General features: G+C 49.2%; 1 protein-coding gene across 1 annotated transcript; it reads right to left on the minus strand.

The window, feature by feature from the left end:
- Positions 1–15891: 15891 nt before the first annotated feature.
- On the minus strand, positions 15892–17007 carry LOC138370973 (general transcription factor II-I repeat domain-containing protein 2B-like). Its single transcript, XM_069335610.1, has 2 exons — positions 16644–17007; positions 15892–16607 (listed from the first exon to the last, which is right to left on the minus strand). The coding sequence occupies exons 1-2, from the start codon at positions 16942–16944 to the stop codon at positions 15964–15966; spliced, it is 945 nt and encodes a 314-aa protein (XP_069191711.1). The 5' UTR covers positions 16945–17007; the 3' UTR covers positions 15892–15963.
- Between the last annotated feature and the right edge of the window lie 3834 nt (positions 17008–20841).

Here is a 20841-nt window from a genome sequence, read left to right on the forward strand (position 1 = left end):
ACAAGACTCACCCCAAGCCGGTCCCCTACACAAGACTCACCCCAAGCCGGTCCCCTACACAAGACTCACCCCAAGCCGGTCCCCTACACAAGACTCACCCCAAGCCGGTCCCCTACACAAGACTCACCCCAAGCCGGTCCCCTACACAAGACTCACCCCAAGCCGATCCCCTACACAAGCCTCACCCCAAGCCGGTCCCCTACACAAGACTCACCCCAAGCCGGTCCCCTACACAAGACTCACCCCAAGCCGGTCCCCTACACAAGCCTCACCCCAAGCCGGTCCCCTACACAAGACTCACCCCAAGCCGGTCCCCTACACAAGACTCACCCCAAGCCGGTCCCCTACACAAGCCTCACCCCAAGCCGGTCCCCTACACAAGACTCACCCAAAGCCGGTCCCTGTTACGGCCCTCTCGGGACGCAACGGGGTTCTTACTCTGATGTTGTTAGAGGAAGATATATATCCGTTCCCAAGCCAGTAGTGGCTATCAAGGGATGTGATCCGTGACGCAAGGAACTTAAAGGGGGAAGGGAAAGAACGTTAAGAACTTAAGATTATAATTACCATCACCAAATAAATATATAAACGGAGTACACAGGGGGAGGGGTATTGACACTATACAAGGGGATTGTTCACACAATTGTCTTCTAACTGAAGACTCTGGATCCAGACGCTCGGTGCCGAGTCCTCGGTGCTTCTTCGTGGCCTCACAATGTTGAGCCTACCCTGGCCACAGGTCCACTGGGGGCACCGCCGTGGAGGCCGTCAACCCCACGTCCAGCTGGTCTGCTGGCAGGTTCCGGAACAGCAAGGCTGGTCAGGCCACTCCACGAACGATATAAGGGGAACGCCCTGGACAGGAGCCTCGTGTGACACCACAAATCACTCTCCCGTCCTCAATACCCCAGTGGACGATCGTCTCCAACAGTCGGTCCTGGGTAAACCTTTTACTGCCACTCCACTGGCAGGCTAACACACCACAGTGTTCTTCCGGGGGGACGACTTCGCTACTGCTGCAGCAAAGCTCAAGGTTTGGAGACGGCTGCCTCGGGTAGACTGACTCGACTTCCATCACAGCAGTCCCAGGTCGACTCTGTAAGCAGACACGTCATCAATAACAGGGACACTAAAACACCTCACTTACAGGCTCAGACACAAACGCCCACCTATCCACTCCATAGATGGTGCTGGTGTCTGAGCACCACCTCACCAGCGGTCAGCAGCGGCGGTGTAGAGTGCTGAACGGGACTGGAAACTGGCCCTTGTGGCCGGTATTCGCCGTCCTCACCAGGTGTCGTCGTCCGTTTGGCGGGGGTTTCGGGAGCTGACCCACAGATGGCGTGGTCGTTACTGCTCCGTGCTCGGACGCTGGATCCGGGTTCGTAACAGTCCCCTACACAAGACTCACCCCAAGCCGGTCCCCTACACAAGACTCACCCCAAGCCGGTCCCCTACACAAGCCTCACCCCAAGCCGGTCCCCTACACAAGACTCACCCCAAGCCGGTCCCCTACACAAGACTCACCCCAAGCCGGTCCCCTACACAAGCCTCACCCCAAGCCGGTCCCCTACACAAGACTCACCCCAAGCCGGTCCCCTACACAAGACTCACCCCAAGCCGGTCCCCTACACAAGACTCACCCCAAGCCGGTCCCCTACACAAGACTCACCCCAAGCCGGTCCCCTACACAAGGCTCACCCCAAGCCCGTCCCCCTACACAAGCCTCACCCCAAGCCGGTCCCCTACACAAGGCTCACCCCAAGCCGGTCCCCTACACAAGACTCACCCCAAGCCGGTCCCCTACACAAGACTCACCCCAAGCCGGTCCCCTACACAAGACTCACCCCAAGCCGGTCCCCTACACAAGACTCACCCCAAGCCGGTCCCCTACACAAGACTCACCCCAAGCCGGTCCCCTACACAAGACTCACCCCAAGCCGGTCCCCTACACAAGACTCACCCCAAGCCGGTCCCCTACACAAGACTCACCCCAAGCCGGTCCCCTACACAAGACTCACCCCAAGCCGGTCCCCTACACAAGACTCACCCCAAGCCGGTCCCCTACACAAGACTCACCCCAAGCCGGTCCCCTACACAAGACTCACCCCAAGCCGGTCCCCTACACAAGACTCACCCCAAGCCGGTCCCCTACACAAGACTCACCCCAAGCCCGTCCCCCTACACAAGCCTCACCCCAAGCCGGTCCCCTACACAAGACTCACCCCAAGCCGGTCCCCTACACAAGGCTCACCCCAAGCCGGTCCCCTACACAAGGCTCACCCCAAGCCCGTCCCCCTACACAAGCCTCACCCCAAGCCGGTCCCCTACATAAGACTCACCCCAAGCCGGTCCCCTACACAAGCCTCACCCCAAGCCGGTCCCCTACACAAGACTCACCCCAAGCCGGTCCCCTACACAAGACTCACCCCAAGCCGGTCCCCTACACAAGACTCACCCCAAGCCGGTCCCCTACACAAGACTCACCCCAAGCCGATCCCCTACACAAGCCTCACCCCAAGCCGGTCCCCTACACAAGACTCACCCCAAGCCGGTCCCCTACACAAGACTCACCCCAAGCCGGTCCCCTACACAAGCCTCACCCCAAGCCGGTCCCCTACACAAGACTCACCCCAAGCCGGTCCCCTACACAAGACTCACCCCAAGCCGGTCCCCTACACAAGCCTCACCCCAAGCCGGTCCCCTACACAAGACTCACCCAAAGCCGGTCCCTGTTACGGCCCTCTCGGGACGCAACGGGGTTCTTACTCTGATGTTGTTAGAGGAAGATATATATCCGTTCCCAAGCCAGTAGTGGCTATCAAGGGATGTGATCCGTGACGCAAGGAACTTAAAGGGGGAAGGGAAAGAACGTTAAGAACTTAAGATTATAATTACCATCACCAAATAAATATATAAACGGAGTACACAGGGGGAGGGGTATTGACACTATACAAGGGGATTGTTCACACAATTGTCTTCTAACTGAAGACTCTGGATCCAGACGCTCGGTGCCGAGTCCTCGGTGCTTCTTCGTGGCCTCACAATGTTGAGCCTACCCTGGCCACAGGTCCACTGGGGGCACCGCCGTGGAGGCCGTCAACCCCACGTCCAGCTGGTCTGCTGGCAGGTTCCGGAACAGCAAGGCTGGTCAGGCCACTCCACGAACGATATAAGGGGAACGCCCTGGACAGGAGCCTCGTGTGACACCACAAATCACTCTCCCGTCCTCAATACCCCAGTGGACGATCGTCTCCAACAGTCGGTCCTGGGTAAACCTTTTACTGCCACTCCACTGGCAGGCTAACACACCACAGTGTTCTTCCGGGGGGACGACTTCGCTTCTGCTGCAGCAAAGCTCAAGGTTTGGAGACGGCTGCCTCGGGTAGACTGACTCGACTTCCATCACAGCAGTCCCAGGTCGACTCTGTAAGCAGACACGTCATCAATAACAGGGACACTAAAACACCTCACTTACAGGCTCAGACACAAACGCCCACCTATCCACTCCATAGATGGTGCTGGTGTCTGAGCACCACCTCACCAGCGGTCAGCAGCGGCGGTGTAGAGTGCTGAACGGGACTGGAAACTGGCCCTTGTGGCCGGTATTCGCCGTCCTCACCAGGTGTCGTCGTCCGTTTGGCGGGGGTTTCGGGAGCTGACCCACAGATGGCGTGGTCGTTACTGCTCCGTGCTCGGACGCTGGATCCGGGTTCGTAACAGTCCCCTACACAAGACTCACCCCAAGCCGGTCCCCTACACAAGACTCACCCCAAGCCGGTCCCCTACACAAGCCTCACCCCAAGCCGGTCCCCTACACAAGACTCACCCCAAGCCGGTCCCCTACACAAGACTCACCCCAAGCCGGTCCCCTACACAAGCCTCACCCCAAGCCGGTCCCCTACACAAGACTCACCCCAAGCCGGTCCCCTACACAAGACTCACCCCAAGCCGGTCCCCTACACAAGACTCACCCCAAGCCGGTCCCCTACACAAGACTCACCCCAAGCCGGTCCCCTACACAAGACTCACCCCAAGCCGGTCCCCTACACAAGACTCACCCCAAGCCGGTCCCCTACACAAGACTCACCCCAAGCCCGTCCCCCTACACAAGCCTCACCCCAAGCCGGTCCCCTACACAAGACTCACCCCAAGCCGGTCCCCTACACAAGGCTCACCCCAAGCCGGTCCCCTACACAAGGCTCACCCCAAGCCCGTCCCCCTACACAAGCCTCACCCCAAGCCGGTCCCCTACATAAGACTCACCCCAAGCCGGTCCCCTACACAAGCCTCACCCCAAGCCGGTCCCCTACACAAGACTCACCCCAAGCCGGTCCCCTACACAAGACTCACCCCAAGCCGGTCCCCTACACAAGACTCACCCCAAGCCGGTCCCCTACACAAGACTCACCCCAAGCCGATCCCCTACACAAGCCTCACCCCAAGCCGGTCCCCTACACAAGACTCACCCCAAGCCGGTCCCCTACACAAGACTCACCCCAAGCCGGTCCCCAACACAAGCCTCACCCCAAGCCGGTCCCCTACACAAGACTCACCCCAAGCCGGTCCCCTACACAAGACTCACCCCAAGCCGGTCCCCTACACAAGCCTCACCCCAAGCCGGTCCCCTACACAAGACTCACCCAAAGCCGGTCCCTGTTACGGCCCTCTCGGGACGCAACGGGGTTCTTACTCTGATGTTGTTAGAGGAAGATATATATCCGTTCCCAAGCCAGTAGTGGCTATCAAGGGATGTGATCCGTGACGCAAGGAACTTAAAGGGGGAAGGGAAAGAACGTTAAGAACTTAAGATTATAATTACCATCACCAAATAAATATATAAACGGAGTACACAGGGGGAGGGGTATTGACACTATACAAGGGGATTGTTCACACAATTGTCTTCTAACTGAAGACTCTGGATCCAGACGCTCGGTGCCGAGTCCTTGGTGCTTCTTCGTGGCCTCACAATGTTGAGCCTACCCTGGCCACAGGTCCACTGGGGGCACCGCCGTGGAGGCCGTCAACCCCACGTCCAGCTGGTCTGCTGGCAGGTTCCGGAACAGCAAGGCTGGTCAGGCCACTCCACGAACGATATAAGGGGAACGCCCTGGACAGGAGCCTCGTGTGACACCACAAATCACTCTCCCGTCCTCAATACCCCAGTGGACGATCGTCTCCAACAGTCGGTCCTGGGTAAACCTTTTACTGCCACTCCACTGGCAGGCTAACACACCACAGTGTTCTTCCGGGGGGACGACTTCGCTACTGCTGCAGCAAAGCTCAAGGTTTGGAGACGGCTGCCTCGGGTAGACTGACTCGACTTCCATCACAGCAGTCCCAGGTCGACTCTGTAAGCAGACACGTCATCAATAACAGGGACACTAAAACACCTCACTTACAGGCTCAGACACAAACGCCCACCTATCCACTCCATAGATGGTGCTGGTGTCTGAGCACCACCTCACCAGCGGTCAGCAGCGGCGGTGTAGAGTGCTGAACGGGACTGGAAACTGGCCCTTGTGGCCGGTATTCGCCGTCCTCACCAGGTGTCGTCGTCCGTTTGGCGGAGGTTTCGGGAGCTGACCCACAGATGGCGTGGTCGTTACTGCTCCGTGCTCGGACGCTGGATCCGGGTTCGTAACAGTCCCCTACACAAGACTCACCCCAAGCCGGTCCCCTACACAAGACTCACCCCAAGCCGGTCCCCTACACAAGCCTCACCCCAAGCCGGTCCCCTACACAAGACTCACCCCAAGCCGGTCCCCTACACAAGACTCACCCCAAGCCGGTCCCCTACACAAGACTCACCCCAAGCCGGTCCCCTACACAAGACTCACCCCAAGCCGGTCCCCTACACAAGGCTCACCCCAAGCCGGTCCCCCTACACAAGCCTCACCCCAAGCCGGTCCCCTACACAAGGCTCACCCCAAGCCGGTCCCCTACACAAGACTCACCCCAAGCCGGTCCCCTACACAAGACTCACCCCAAGCCGGTCCCCTACACAAGACTCACCCCAAGCCGGTCCCCTACACAAGACTCACCCCAAGCCGGTCCCCTACACAAGACTCACCCCAAGCCGGTCCCCTACACAAGACTCACCCCAAGCCGGTCCCCTACACAAGACTCACCCCAAGCCAGTCCCCTACACAAGACTCACCCCAAGCCGGTCCCCTACACAAGACTCACCCCAAGCCGGTCCCCTACACAAGACTCACCCCAAGCCGGTCCCCTACACAAGACTCACCCCAAGCCGGTCCCCTACACAAGACTCACCCCAAGCCGGTCCCCTACACAAGACTCACCCCAAGCCGGTCCCCTACACAAGACTCACCCCAAGCCCGTCCCCCTACACAAGCCTCACCCCAAGCCGGTCCCCTACACAAGACTCACCCCAAGCCGGTCCCCTACACAAGGCTCACCCCAAGCCGGTCCCCTACACAAGGCTCACCCCAAGCCCGTCCCCCTACACAAGCCTCACCCCAAGCCGGTCCCCTACATAAGACTCACCCCAAGCCGGTCCCCTACACAAGACTCACCCCAAGCCGGTCCCCTACACAAGACTCACCCCAAGCCAGTCCCCCTACACAAGACTCACCCCAAGCCGGTCCCCTACACAAGACTCACCCCAAGCCGGTCCCCTACACAAGACTCACCCCAAGCCGGTCCCCTACACAAGCCTCACCCCAAGCCGGTCCCCTACACAAGCCTCACCCCAAGCCGGTCCCCTACACAAGACTCACCCCAAGCCCGTCCCCCTACACAAGCCTCACCCCAAGCCGGTCCCCTACACAAGACTCACCCCAAGCCGGTCCCCTACACAAGACTCACCCCAAGCCGGTCCCCTACACAAGACTCACCCCAAGCCGGTCCCCTACACAAGACTCACCCCAAGCCGGTCCCCTACACAAGACTCACCCCAAGCCGGTCCCCTACACAAGACTCACCCCAAGCCGGTCCCCTACACAAGACTCACCCCAAGCCCGTCCCCTACACAAGCCTCACCCCAAGCCGGTCCCCTACACAAGGCTCACCCCAAGCCGGTCCCCTACACAAGGCTCACCCCAAGCCGGTCCCCTACACAAGGCTCACCCCAAGCCCGTCCCCCTACACAAGCCTCACCCCAAGCCGGTCCCCTACACAAGCCTCACCCCAAGCCGGTCCCCTACACAAGACTCACCCCAAGCCGGTCCCCTACACAAGCCTCACCCCAAGCCGGTCCCCTACACAAGGCTCACCCCAAGCCCGTCCCCCTACACAAGACTCACCCCAAGCCGGTCCCCTACACAAGACTCACCCCAAGCCGGTCCCCTACACAAGACTCACCCCAAGCCGGTCCCCTACACAAGACTCACCCCAAGCCGGTCCCCTACACAAGACTCACCCCAAGCCCGTCCCCCTACACAAGCCTCACCCCAAGCCAGTCCCCTACACAAGACTCACCCCAAGCCGGTCCCCTACACAAGGCTCACCCCAAGCCAGTCCCCTACACAAGGCTCACCCCAAGCCCGTCCCCCTACACAAGCCTCACCCCAAGCCGGTCCCCTACACAAGCCTCACCCCAAGCCGGTCCCCTACACAAGCCTCACCCCAAGCCGGTCCCCTACACAAGCCTCACCCCAAGCCGGTCCCCTACACAAGCCTCACCCCAAGCCGGTCCCCTACACAAGACTCACCCCAAGCCGGTCCCCTACACAAGACTCACCCCAAGCCGGTCCCCTACATAAGACTCACCCCAAGCCGGTCCCCTACACAAGACTCACCCCAAGCCGGTCCCCTACACAAGACTCACCCCAAGCCGGTCCCCTACACAAGACTCACCCCAAGCCGGTCCCCTACACAAGACTCACCCCAAGCCGGTCCCCTTCACAAGACTCACCCCAAGCCGGTCCCCTACACAAGGCTCACCCCAAGCCGGTCCCCTACACAAGACTCACCCCAAGCCGGTCCCCTACACAAGACTCACCCCAAGCCGGTCCCCTACACAAGACTCACCCCAACCCGGTCCCCTACACAAGACTCACCCCAAGCCGGTCCCCTACACAAGACTCACCCCAAGCCGGTCCCCTACACAAGACTCACCCCAAGCCGGTCCCCTACACAAGCCTCACCCCAAGCCCGTCCCCCTACACAAGCCTCACCCCAAGCCGGTCCCCTACACAAGGCTCACCCCAAGCCGGTCCCCTACACAAGGCTCACCCCAAGCCGGTCCCCTACACAAGACTCACCCCAAGCCGGTCCCCTACACAAGACTCACCCCAAGCCGGTCCCCTACACAAGCCTCACCCCAAGCCGGTCCCCTACACAAGGCTCACCCCAAGCCGGTCCCCTACACAAGACTCACCCCAAGCCGGTCCCCTACACAAGACTCACCCCAAGCCGGTCCCCTACACAAGACTCACCCCAAGCCGGTCCCCTACACAAGACTCACCCCAAGCCGGTCCCCCTACACAAGACTCACCCCAAGCCGGTCCCCTACACAAGACTCACCCCAAGCCCGTCCCCCTACACAAGACTCACCCCAAGCCGGTCCCCTACACAATTCTCATCACTGAAATTACCTGCTAACTTAATTATTTGTGACTAATAGAACATACCTAAATTGCCAGGGCTTAGAAGAGCAAACCTTTTACGATCATTCATATATATATATATATATATATATATATATATATATATATATATATATATATATATATATATATATCAATTACAGCATTAGCATGATAACACACGGGAACTAATGAAAATATAATATACAGAAACACAAACCCTCGGTATACATGTACCCAGTGAAGACAGGTATCCATGCTAAGTTAGAATATGTGCTGCCTGGTACCTTGTGTACCAGGCAGCACCTGCCTGGTACCTTGTGTACTCCAGCAATCTAAGAGGAAGGGAACCTGGGAGAACAAATGCACAAGGACCGTGACGAGGATTCGAACCTGCGTCCAAGAGCACCCCAGACGCTGCCTTAATCGCCTGAGCTACGACATGGTCAAAAGGATTAAGGCAGCGTCTGGGATGCTCTTGGACGCAGGTTCGAATCCTTGTCACGGCCCTTGTGGATTTGTTCATTTGATGCATCAGGCAATTGTGATTTCCGTGTGTAGGGAAGCTGGAGCTTTGTGGTGGCACGAACATTATATCTTACACCTTCTCCTTCATTATGAAATGCTATATAGTCCTTAACTATATTTTGTCAACTTACAATACCGCACTATAGGATTCTCAATCTTCCGGAGAGTCAAATGATAAGTATAGGGAGTCGGTCGGCCGAGCGGACAGCATGCTGGACTTGTGATCCTGTGGTCCCGGGTTCGGTCCCGGGCGCCGGCGAGAAACAATGGGCAAAGTTTCTTTCACCCTATGCCCCTGTTACCTAGCAGTAATATAGGTACCTGGGTGTTAGTCAGCTTTCACGGGCTGCTTCCTGGGGGTGGAAGCCTGGTCGAGGACCGGGCCGCGGGGACACTAAAGCCCCGAAATCATCTCAAGATAACCTCAAGATAAGTATTTAGTAAGATAATACACTTGCCACAACAGCCGTAAACAAAAGTTACCCGAAAGCTAGACACTATTGGACGTACGTTTTGGTACTTGGATAGGAGAACCGTCCATTCAGTTCAACAAGTCCCTCGAACGACCTGCCCTTGATTACGTATTCAGACTTGGAGAACTATAAAACGACATTTATAAATGGAGAGAGATCAATGGAAAGACACTCCTCCCATAATTCAAACTGCTGGCTTATCCGGTATCCCAATTACTTAGTGAAGATATCCACATATTCACTGAATAATGCATTAAACGAGTCTCGTTATCAGTCTAAAGGGAATACAATTTTCACATATAAATTCTTTATACAGAGATGTATACTCGATTAAAATTACGTGATCGAATACAATCAAAGAGAATATAAAATCTGACTAATATGACTTAAAAGTTTTAATACAGCAATATAAAACTTCCTTAGTCGATGCAGTAACGGTAATCTTAACGTGACTTAGCTGAAACTTAATATACAAAAACGACAGACCTCTATATATATATATATATATATATATATATATATATATATATATATATATATATATATATATATATATATATATATATATATATATATATATATGTGTGTGTGTGTGTGTGTGTGTGTGTGTGTGTGTGTGTGTGTGTGTGTGTGTACTCATCTATTTGTACTCACCTATTTGTGTCTGCAGGATCGAGCATTGACTTTTGGATCCCGCCTTTCGAGCATCGGTTGTTTACAGCAATGACTATGGTCCTATTTCCCTATCATACATAGTTTTAAAATTATGAATAGCATTTGCTTCCACAACCTGTTCCTTAAGTGCATTTCATTTTTCCACTACTCTCACGCTAAAAGAAAACTTCCTAACATCCCTGTGACTCATCTGAGTTTCCAGCTTCCACCCATGTCCCCTCGTTCTGTTACTATTCCGTGTGAACATTTCGTCTATGTCCACTCTGTCAATCCCCCTGAGTATTTTATACGTTCCTATCATGTCCCCCCTCTCCCTTCTTCTTTCTAGTGTCGTAAGGCACAGTTCCCTCAGGCGCTCCTCATACCCCATCCCTCGTAACTCTGGGACGAGTCTCGTTGCAAACCTCTGAACCTTTTCCAGTTTCCTTCTGTGTTTCTTCAGATGGGGACTCCATGATGAGGCGGCATACTCTAAAACTGGCCTCACGTAGGCAGTGTAAAGCGCCCTAAATGCCTCCTTACTTAGGTTTCTGAATGATGTTCTAACTTTTGCCAGTGTAGCCGTTATCCTATTAATATGTGCTTCAGGTGAGAGATTAGGTGTTACGTCCACACCCAGGTCTCTTTCGCGCGTCGTCACAGGTAGGCTGTTCCCCTTCATTGTGTACTGTCCCTTTGGTCTCCTATCTCCTAGTCCCATTTCCATAACTTTACATTTGCTCGTATTGAACTCCAGTAGCCATTTCTCTGACCATCTCTGCAACCTGTTCAGGTCCTCTTGGAGGATCCTGCAATCCTCATCTGTCACAACTCTTCTCATCAACTTTGCGTCATCCGCGAACATCGACATGTAGGACTCTACGCCTGTAAACATGTTAATAATATACTAGAAACAGAATTGGTCCCAGCACCGATCCTTGTGGTACTCCACTCGTTACTGTTCGCCAGTCCGACTTCTCGCCCCTTACCGTAACTCTTTGGCTCCTTCCTGTTAGGTAGTTCCTTATCCATGCTAGGACCTTTCCCCCCACCCCCGCCTGCCTCTCGAGTTTGAATAGCAGTCTCATGTGCGGTACTGTATCAAAGGCTTTTTGGCAGTCCAGAAATATGCAGTCTGCCCAACCATCTCTGTCCTGTCTTATCCTCGTTATTTTATCATAGAATTCCAAAAGGTTTGTTAGGCACGATTTCCCTTTCCAGAACCCATGTTGAAGTTTGTTCACAAACCCAACGTTCTCCAGGTGTGCAACCAGTCGTAGCCTAATTATTCTTTTCAGTATTTTACTGGAACTTACTTTACACATCCAGTATGTATGTGTGTGTGTGTACTCACCTAGTTGTGTTTGCGGGGGTTGAGCTCTGGCTCTTTGGTCCCGCCTCTCAACCGTCAATCAACAGGTGTACAGATTCCTGAGCCTACTGGGCTCTATCATATCTACACTTGAAACTGTGTATGGAGTCAGCCTCCACCACATCACTTCCTAATGCATTCCATTTGTAAACCACTCTTGACACTAAAAAAGTTCTTTCTAATATCTCTGTGGCTCATTTGGGCACTCAGTTTCCACCTGTGCTCCCTTGTGCGTGTGCCCCTTGTGTTAAATAGCCTGTCTTTATCTACCCTATCAATTCCCTTGAGAATCTTGAATGTAGTGATCATGTCCCCCCAAACTCTTCTGTCTTCCAGCGAAGTGAGGTTCAATTCCCGCAGTCTCTCCTCGTATCTCATACCTCTCAGCTCGGGTACTAGTCTGATGGCAAATCTTTGAACCTTTTCCAGTTTAGTCTTATCCTTGACTAGATATGGACTCCATGCTGGAGCCGCATACTCCAGAATTGGCCCGACATATATGGTATACAAAGTTCTGAATGATTCCTTACACAAATTTCTGAATGCCGTTCGTATGTTGGCCAGCCTGGCATATGCCGCTGATGTTATCCTCTTGATATGTGCTGCAGGAGACAGGTCTGGCGTGATATCAACTCCCAAGTCTTTTTCTTTCTGTGTGTGTGTGTGTGTGTGTGTGTGTGTGTGTGTGTGTGTGTGTGTGTGTGTGTGTGTGTGTGTGTGGAAAAACCACATGTGAAAAATAGAGAATGCTAAACGCGTTTTCGGCTCAATTCGCCTTCATCAGCGCAAAATAGAATGAAAAAGGAAATGTGGTACGTAGACCTATTACCCGCCAGGGCAGGTCACTTGACCACCAAGATAGGGGATGAAACCTTAGGAGGAAGGTAACTGTAGCAGGCCCATACGAGGCTGCTCTTATATCCTTCTCACTCATATATATGTCGTAATAACTGGAAAATATATATGTAAGTGTCACTGGAATAAACACAGATTAATTGGAAGATATATTGTGTTGACGTTCTATATTGAAGTTTATATGGGCCTCTAATTTGTACATGCCAGAGCTTACATTAATGCTATTGCTACAGTGTTTGATCAGAGCAGACTCAATCACATTTAGTTCGATAAAAACCCTTACTTTTAACAATACATTTCGCCCCTCTGAAGTCGATAGAATGATCACAACCTAGAATGCAAATACAATGCACTGGAGTCCTGGGCTGTACGAACAGCATATGAATGTTTTAAACGCGAGGAAAGAGTCTGTCTGGCCGATGTAAACACATGCACATTCATTACAAGGGATGGAGTACACACAACCTGCTACAGACGAGGGAGAGTTCTTAATTAACATGGACTTAACTGTTTTATCATTTACATTCTAGTTTATGTGATCATAAACTAGATCGGGTAAGGAAGTAAGGTAAGATCGGGTAAGGAAGTAAGGTAAGATCGGGTAAGATCTGTTGGGTTTTCAGGGCTGGGGCAAGATTTACTAGTCCATCAAAATATTTTGATGGACTAGTTTTTATTTTTATTTATCAAAATTTTATTTGATGGAAAATAAAATACAAAATATTTTATTTTGCTCTGATGAAGGCGAATTGAGCAGAAAAAGCATTTAGCATTCTCTATTTTTTACATGTGGTTTTTCCGCATAGTTGGACCAGTGTTTTTGTGATCGTTGTTGCATGATATATATATATATATATATATATATATATATATATATATATATATATATATATATATATATATATATATTAAATACGACCGAAAAAGTAAGATTAATGATTCTAACACGAATTTTCTCGATCTTTCGTACATTCCTTTTCACTGTTGGTGGTAATTCAAAAATCAATTCTCCAAAATTCATTTTTATTTCTAGTCTAGAAATAAAAAATTTCTAGTCTAGAAATAAAAAATTTCTAGACTAGAAATAAAAATGAATTTTGGAGAATTGATTTTTGAATTATCACCAACAGTGAAAAGGAATGTACGAAAGATCGAGAAAATTCGTGTTAGAATTATTAATCTTACTTTTTCGGTCATATTTAATAATATATGTCTACAGGAAAGACTGCTACCAAAATATATATATATATATATATATATATATATATATATATATATATATATATATATATATATATATATATATATATTACCAGTCTGTCTGTCTCAGAAAATGCAATATTGCGAAAAGTTGAGATTTTACTTGAAAACAATTCAATAAAGTCAGACATGAAAACCGCAGGGGGGGGGGGGGTTGCTGAAGGGGGCCGATATTTCTTAAAGTGAGGCAAGTGACCGACGCCAGCCAGCCTATGACATTCATTGCAAACCATACTCTTTAGAAGAACGTCGCTTTTCGCTTGTATGTGCGCATTGGCCAAAAATGGACGTAGTTTGAAATGAAATCTGCTCACGAAAGTGATGTACTGTCCCGTTTTCTGTTTTGAGTCCTCCGGCTTACTCGGTTAGGGTAGGAGAGAAAACTTTCAATTAACGGTTTTCATGACGTTTTGAAACCTTAGGAGAACTTTCTGCCCTCCTGACCTACCAGAGGATCCTTAACTTGCTGTTTTGGAAAAAAATCCTAAATATATTTTCAATTATTTTTAATTTTCAATCTGCGTCCATTTTCGGCCATACAAGCAAACGGCCAAATTCAGACGTTGTTGTTGTTGTTTAAGATTTTTAAGATTCGCTACCTGGAAGAAAAAGTTCCAAGTAGCGCGGGCTATGGTGAGCCCGTAGCAAATTCAGACGTAATTTGTAAGAGGACAGGTTGTATACTGTCTGAGTGAAAGCCTCACTTTCACCTTGGAAAGTAAGGTGAAGCAAGCCCCAAGCGAACAAATCCAAACCCCAAGATTTGAAGCTAGCCCCAAGCGTTTGGCTCCCAACTTTGGACATATACTTCCTGTATATAGATAAAAACTCAACTATTAATATTTTTTATACAAATACAAACCAATTGGTCGGTGGGCAGAGCGGTCGTACGTGAGCCGTGATCCGGGTCACGCCATCTGCGTCACCTCCAAACAAAAACGACTCACAAGAAGCCGTTTTTGAGTAATCCGCAGCCCCGCCTTCAATTATTCTCCTGTCTTCTACTTCCCCATCTTCCCCCCACCCCGCCCACCTCTTCCTTCATTCCACCCTCAGCCCGCCCTCTCCTCGTCCTTCCCCTCCCCTCCCTCCCTTCTCATTTGTCTTCCTTACCCGACGTCCCCTTGTGTACCTTCGTCATTACTGTATTGTGATGAGTCAAAGTTATTATTGTTCCGTTGTTCCTGTTGTTGTTGTTGCTGCTGTTGTTTTACTGTTCTTGCTTTCTCGCCTGTGCTTTTCCTGATGTAGTGAACCGCTTTCAGTTTCATCTCCTTTCTCATGAGGTGTGAGAAAGAGAGAGAGAGAGAGAGAGAGAGAGAGAGAGAGAGAGAGAGAGAGAGAGAGAGAGAGAGAGAGAGAGAGACAGAAAGACAGAGGGAGAGAGAGAGAGAGACAAAGACAGACAGACAGAGGGAGACAGAGAGACACATATATTTATATTTTTCATGCGAGGACCATTCATGTATCAATAAATCCATATTGAATCACCTGCACATCAATCAGTGATGACGAACATCAACGCTGACAACACCAGGGGCTAGGGTAGCCATAACCCATATTATGGTGACATAACATTGGCAATAATGGCGGGAGTTAGTTTAGTAGTTGGTATGGTGCAGCGGTAATGCTGAATGTTATTGTGACACAACCAGTGTGGAGGCAACACTGACACAACCAGTGTGGACAGTAGTGGAGGCAACACTGACACAACCAGTGTGGACAGTAGTGGAGGCAACACTGACACTACCAGTGTGGACAGTAGTGGAGGCAACACTGACACTACCAGTGTGGACAGTAGTGGAGGCAACACTGACACGACCAGTGTGGACAGAATTAACAGCAGTAAAGCTGCAACACTGGTAGAACCAAGCAAATTCGTGAAACAAATATCTGCCTAAAAAAACACACACATATGGTTCATGTTGCCTTCACACTTGACAAGGCCCCCCCCCCCCACACACACACACACAGACGGGATTTCGACTGGGGTACTGAAAGAGTGTGCAGGGGCACTTTGCTTGCCACTCTTCATAGTGTATAGTACAGGGTCTCCAAACTTTTCAATGTAAGCGCCACATTATATATTTCCCATATTTATGCGGGCCGGAGGAATAAAAAATTAAAAAAAAAACAAAAAACAAATCAGTGCCAGTAATTTAATTTCCTCAAATATTAAAGTATAAACATGGAAAAATTAAAACATATCTTTTTGGAAAAAATCAGGGTAAACTAAATAGATTCCTGCCTTTAGTTTCATGCAACCAAATTAGTGTGACGAATGATACTGTCGTTTTGACTTCAAAATTTCATTAAAATCAGGTTCCATATTAGATGAGCCAATTGTAAGAATTGATTTCAAGTGATCATCAGACAAATTTGCTCGATAGTTAGATTTCACATACTTCATTTTGGAAAAAGTTTGTTCACACAAGTATGTTGAACCAAAAATGGACACAAAACTACAAGCAAACTTTATCAAATTTGGAAACTGATCTGGCTGCAGGCATTTATAAAACTCAATCAGATTTCCTTCTCTATACTTATCTTTCAGTCTGTCATCTGCCTGGAGATCAATAATTTCCATTTGAAATTGAGTTGGAAGATTTTCAGCATTGCAGTCAAATGGATTATGAAAGAGCCTGATTTTATTTGCTTTGGCATCAAGGTCAGCAAATCGCTTCTGAAACTGTTTTTTCAAATCTGAAATTATTTCATTTGCAAATGAAAAAGGAAATTCAACTTTACTTTCTGCATGAAATTTTTCACAACATGGAAAATTAGCAAAATTCTTAACCTTCACCTGGCCTTCAAGTAGCGCAAGTTTTGCTCTGAATGCCTTGACATGAACAAAGTAGTCACTGATCAAATTTGTTTTGCCTTGCAATTTCAGATTCAAGTTATTCATATGACCTGTCATATTCATATGACCTGTCATATTCATATGACCTGTCATATTCATATGACCTGTCATATCTGCAAAAAATGCCAATTTCCAAATCCATTCACATTCTGATAATAATGGCTGAGGGTTATTTTTCTCTGTGAGAAATAAATCAATTTCTAATCTGAGCTCAAAGAAATGCAGCAAAACCTTTCCACAACTAAGCCATCTAACTGCTGTATAATAAGGCAAGTTAACAAACTCCGCATCAATTTCTTTCAAGAAATCACGGAACTGGCGATGGTTGAGTGCATGAGATCTAATGAAATTAACCACAGAAACAACAGGTTTCATGACACAAGACATATCAACATATTTTAGGCACAATGCTTGTTGATGGATAAGGCAATGCAGAAAAATGGGTTTTGAGAATCCTCCAACCTCACAAGCTGTTGTAATTTGCCCAACCAAACCCTTCTTTGTCCCAGACATATTCTTTCCTCCCTCAATTGTCACACACTGCACTTGTTTCCATTCCAGGTTATATTCTGTCATAGTTTTACTTCATTGAAAATGTCCTCTCCAGTTGTTGTGGTGTGCATGCTGTGAACTGATACTAATTCTTGGCTCACATTAAATTCACTATCAACGCCACGAATGAATACTAAGAGCTGAGAAGTATCACACACATCAGTTGATTCATCCAACGCAAGAGAATACCAACAAAATCTTTTTGTTTTTTCCTTTATTTGCCGAATTATGTCGCCTCCTAAATCTTCAATTCTACGAGCAACAGTATTTGACCCAAGACTTATCATTTTGAAGAGGTTTACTTTTTCTGGACATACCTCTCCTGCTGCTTCCACTATACACTCTTTTATGATACAACCATCAGTGAAAGGTTTTCCTGTTTTAGCCATCACATAGGCAACTTTGTAACTGGCTCTAGTTGAATTTTCATTTTCAGATTTTTTCTTACTGAAAACAGCTTGTTGAGAATGCAGACTGTGCTGAAATGATTCAAACTTTTTAGTGCGTTCTGCTCCTGTGATGTGAGAATAACTTGAGCCATGTTTAGATTCATAGTGCCGACGAATATTGTATTCCTTCAGAACAGCAACACTGTCTCTACATATTATGCATAAAGCTTTATCATTTGCTATCACAAAAAAGTACTTTATCTTCCATTCGTCATTGAACCGACGGCACTCACTGTCCACTTTTCTTTATCTTTTCCATATCTGAAAACATAAGGGTAAAATAAATGAAATAAATTCTACAGGAAAAAAACAGCTTGTATGTGGTGTTAAAAAGCATAGCATATTATTATAAAGTGGTAAATATTATGGCAACAGCTTTTGTTGATAAACTTAATGGTTACCATTTTAACTATTTTAAACATGTAATATTTTTGGCTACAATAGTATTATTGCTATTTTGTATAACTAAGATAAAGGCATTGTCAAAGTACAGAGAAAAGAATATTGTACAGTGTTTGTGCTCCCTGAAACGGAAGCAGCGAAGCCCCACTCGCCCTCCATCCCCACAATATACAGTTATACACAACTGATTGGTTGTAATGAACAACACATACCTACCAGTATTAGTATCTGTGCGTCACACTATCGAGAGAGAGGAAAACTGACTCGGGTTGAGCGCCACCAGTCAGCAGCCCCAGCTTTGAATAATTCTGCGATGCCATTCGTACGATAATTATTTTTTCAAGGCCACCACACAGGGATTTGTTTGGAGGGCCGGATGAAATTATGTGGCGGGCCGGATGTGGCCCGCGGGCCATAGTTTGGAGACCCCTGGTATAGTAGGTCACTGGAGACGGGAGACCAGAAATATGGAAGACGGCGAATGTGGACCCAATATAAAAAAAGGGCGACAGACAAGAGGCACTGAACTACAGGCCAGTGTCCTTGACTTGTATACCATGCAAGGTGATGGAGAAGATCGTGAGAAAAAAACCTGGTAACACATCTGGAGAGAAGGGACTTCGTGACAAATCGCCAACATGGGTTCAGGGAGGGTAAATCTTGCCTGACTGGTTTAATAGAATTCTACGACCAGGTGACAAAGATTAAGCAAGAAAGAGAAGGCTAGGCGGACTGCATTTTCTTGGATTGTCGGAAAGCTTTTGACACAGTTCCGCATAAGAGGCTGGTACATAAGCTGGAGAGACAGGCAGGTGTAGCTGGTAAGGTGCACCAGTGGATAAGGGAGTATCTAAGCAATAGGAAGCAGAGAGTTACGGTGAGGGGTGAGACCTCCGATTGGCGTGGTCACCAGTGGAGTCCCACAGGGAGGGGGGCCTCGTAGCCTGGTGGATAGCGCGCAGGACTCGTAATTCTGTGGCGCGGGTTCGATTCCCGCACGAGGCAGAAACAAATGGGCAAAGTTTCTTTCACCCTAAGTGCCCCTGTTACCTAGCAGTAAATAGGTACCTGGGAGTTAGTCAGCTGTCACGGGCTGCTTCCTGGGGTGTGTGTGTGGTGTGAAAAAAAAAAAAAAAAAAAAAAAAAAAAGTAGTTAGTAAACAGTTGATTGACAGTTGAGAGGCGGGCCGAAAGAGCAAAGCTCAACCCCCGTAAAAACACAACTAGTAAACACAGGGCTCTGCACTCGGTCCTATCTTGTTTCTGATATATGTAAATGATCTCTCGGAGGGTATAGATTCATTTCTCTCAATGTTTGCGGACGATGCCAAAATTATGAGAAGGATTAAGACAGAGGAAGACTGCTTGAGGCTTCAAGAAGACCTAGACAAACTGAAGGAATGGTCGAACAAGTGGTTGTTATAGTTTAACCCAACCAAATGTAATGTAATGAAGATAGGTGTAGGGAGCAGGAGGCCAAATACAAGGCATCATCAGGGAGAGGAATTCTTCAGGAGTCAGAGAAAGAAAAAGACTTAGGAGTTGATATCAAGCCAGACCTGTCTCCTGCAGCACATATCAAGAGGATAACATCAGCGGCATATGCCAGGCTGGCCAACATACGAACGGCATTCAGAAACTTGTGTAAAGAATCATTCAGAACTTTGTATACCACATATGTCAGGCCAATCCTGGAGTATGCAGCCCCAGCATGGAGTCCATATCTAGTCAAGGATAAGACTAAACTAGAAAAGGTTCAAAGGTTTGCCACCAGACTAGTACCCGAGCTGAGAGGTATGAGCTACGAGGAGAGACTACGGGAATTAAACTTCACTTCGCTGGAAGACAGAACAGTTACCTGGTTGATGGGGTTCTGGGAGTTCTTCTACTCCCCAAGCCCGGCCCGAGGCCAGGCTTGAAAGCCAGAAGTTAGGGGGGACATGATCACCACATTCAAGATTCTCAAGGGAATTGATAGGGTAGATAAAGACAGGCTATTTAACACAAGGGGAACACGCACAAGGGGACACAGGTGGAAACTGAGTGCCCAAATGAGCCACAGAGATATTAGAAAGAACTTTTTTAGTGTCAGAGTGGTTGGTTGACAAATGGAATGCATTAGGAAGTAATGTGGTGGAGGCTGACTCCATACACAGTTTCAAGTGTAGATATGATAGAGCCCAATAGGCTCAGGAACCTGTACACCTGTTGATTGACGGTTGAGAGGCGGGACCAAAGAGCCAGAGCTCAACCCCCGCAAACACAACTAGGCGAGTACAACTAGGTGAGTACACGGTCCAGTAGCTGAGCGCACAGCGCGCTGGACTCTTCAAGTCCAGCGCTGGACTCGACTCTGGAGCTGGACACAGAATCCAGCTGGACGCTGGATTCTGTGGCCAGGGTTCGAAAGGAAAACAAAGACCAGGGAGAAACGCATGGGCAAAGTTTCTTTCACCCTGATGCCCCTGTTACCTAGCAGTAAATAGGTACCTGGGAGTTAGACATCTGTTACGGAGCTGCTTCCTGGGTGTGTTTTTAAGTCAGTGTGTGAGAGTGTGAGAGTGTGTGTGTGTGTGTGTGTGTGTGTGTGTGTGTGTGTGTGTGTGTGTGTGTGTGTGTGTGTGTGTGTGTGTACTCACCTATTTGTGCTTGCGGGGGTTGAGCTTTGGCTCTTTGGTCCCGCGTGCGTGCGTGCGTGTGTGTGTGTGTGTGTGTGTGTGTGTGTGTGTGTGTGTGTGTGTGTGTGTGTGTGTGTGTACTCACCTATTTGTGCTTGCGGGGGTTGAGCTTTGGCTCTTTGGTCCCGCGTGCGTGTGTGTGTGTGTGTGTGTGTGTGTGTGTGTGTGTGTGTGGGGGGGGGGGGGGGGGAATTAGTTAGTAG

This window comes from Procambarus clarkii, chromosome 34, assembly GCF_040958095.1.
Source record: "Procambarus clarkii isolate CNS0578487 chromosome 34, FALCON_Pclarkii_2.0, whole genome shotgun sequence".
In the NCBI taxonomy this organism is placed as follows: domain Eukaryota; kingdom Metazoa; phylum Arthropoda; class Malacostraca; order Decapoda; family Cambaridae; genus Procambarus; species Procambarus clarkii.

Coding starts and splice junctions, on each gene's coding strand:
- LOC138370973 (XM_069335610.1), bottom strand. CDS start 16,944: ATGTCTTGTGTCATGAAACCTGTTGTTTCTGTGGTTAATTTCATTAGA. Junction 16,608..16,643: donor AGGTCATATGAATATGACAG/GTCATATGAATA, acceptor TGAATATGACAG/GTCATATGAATAACTTGAAT.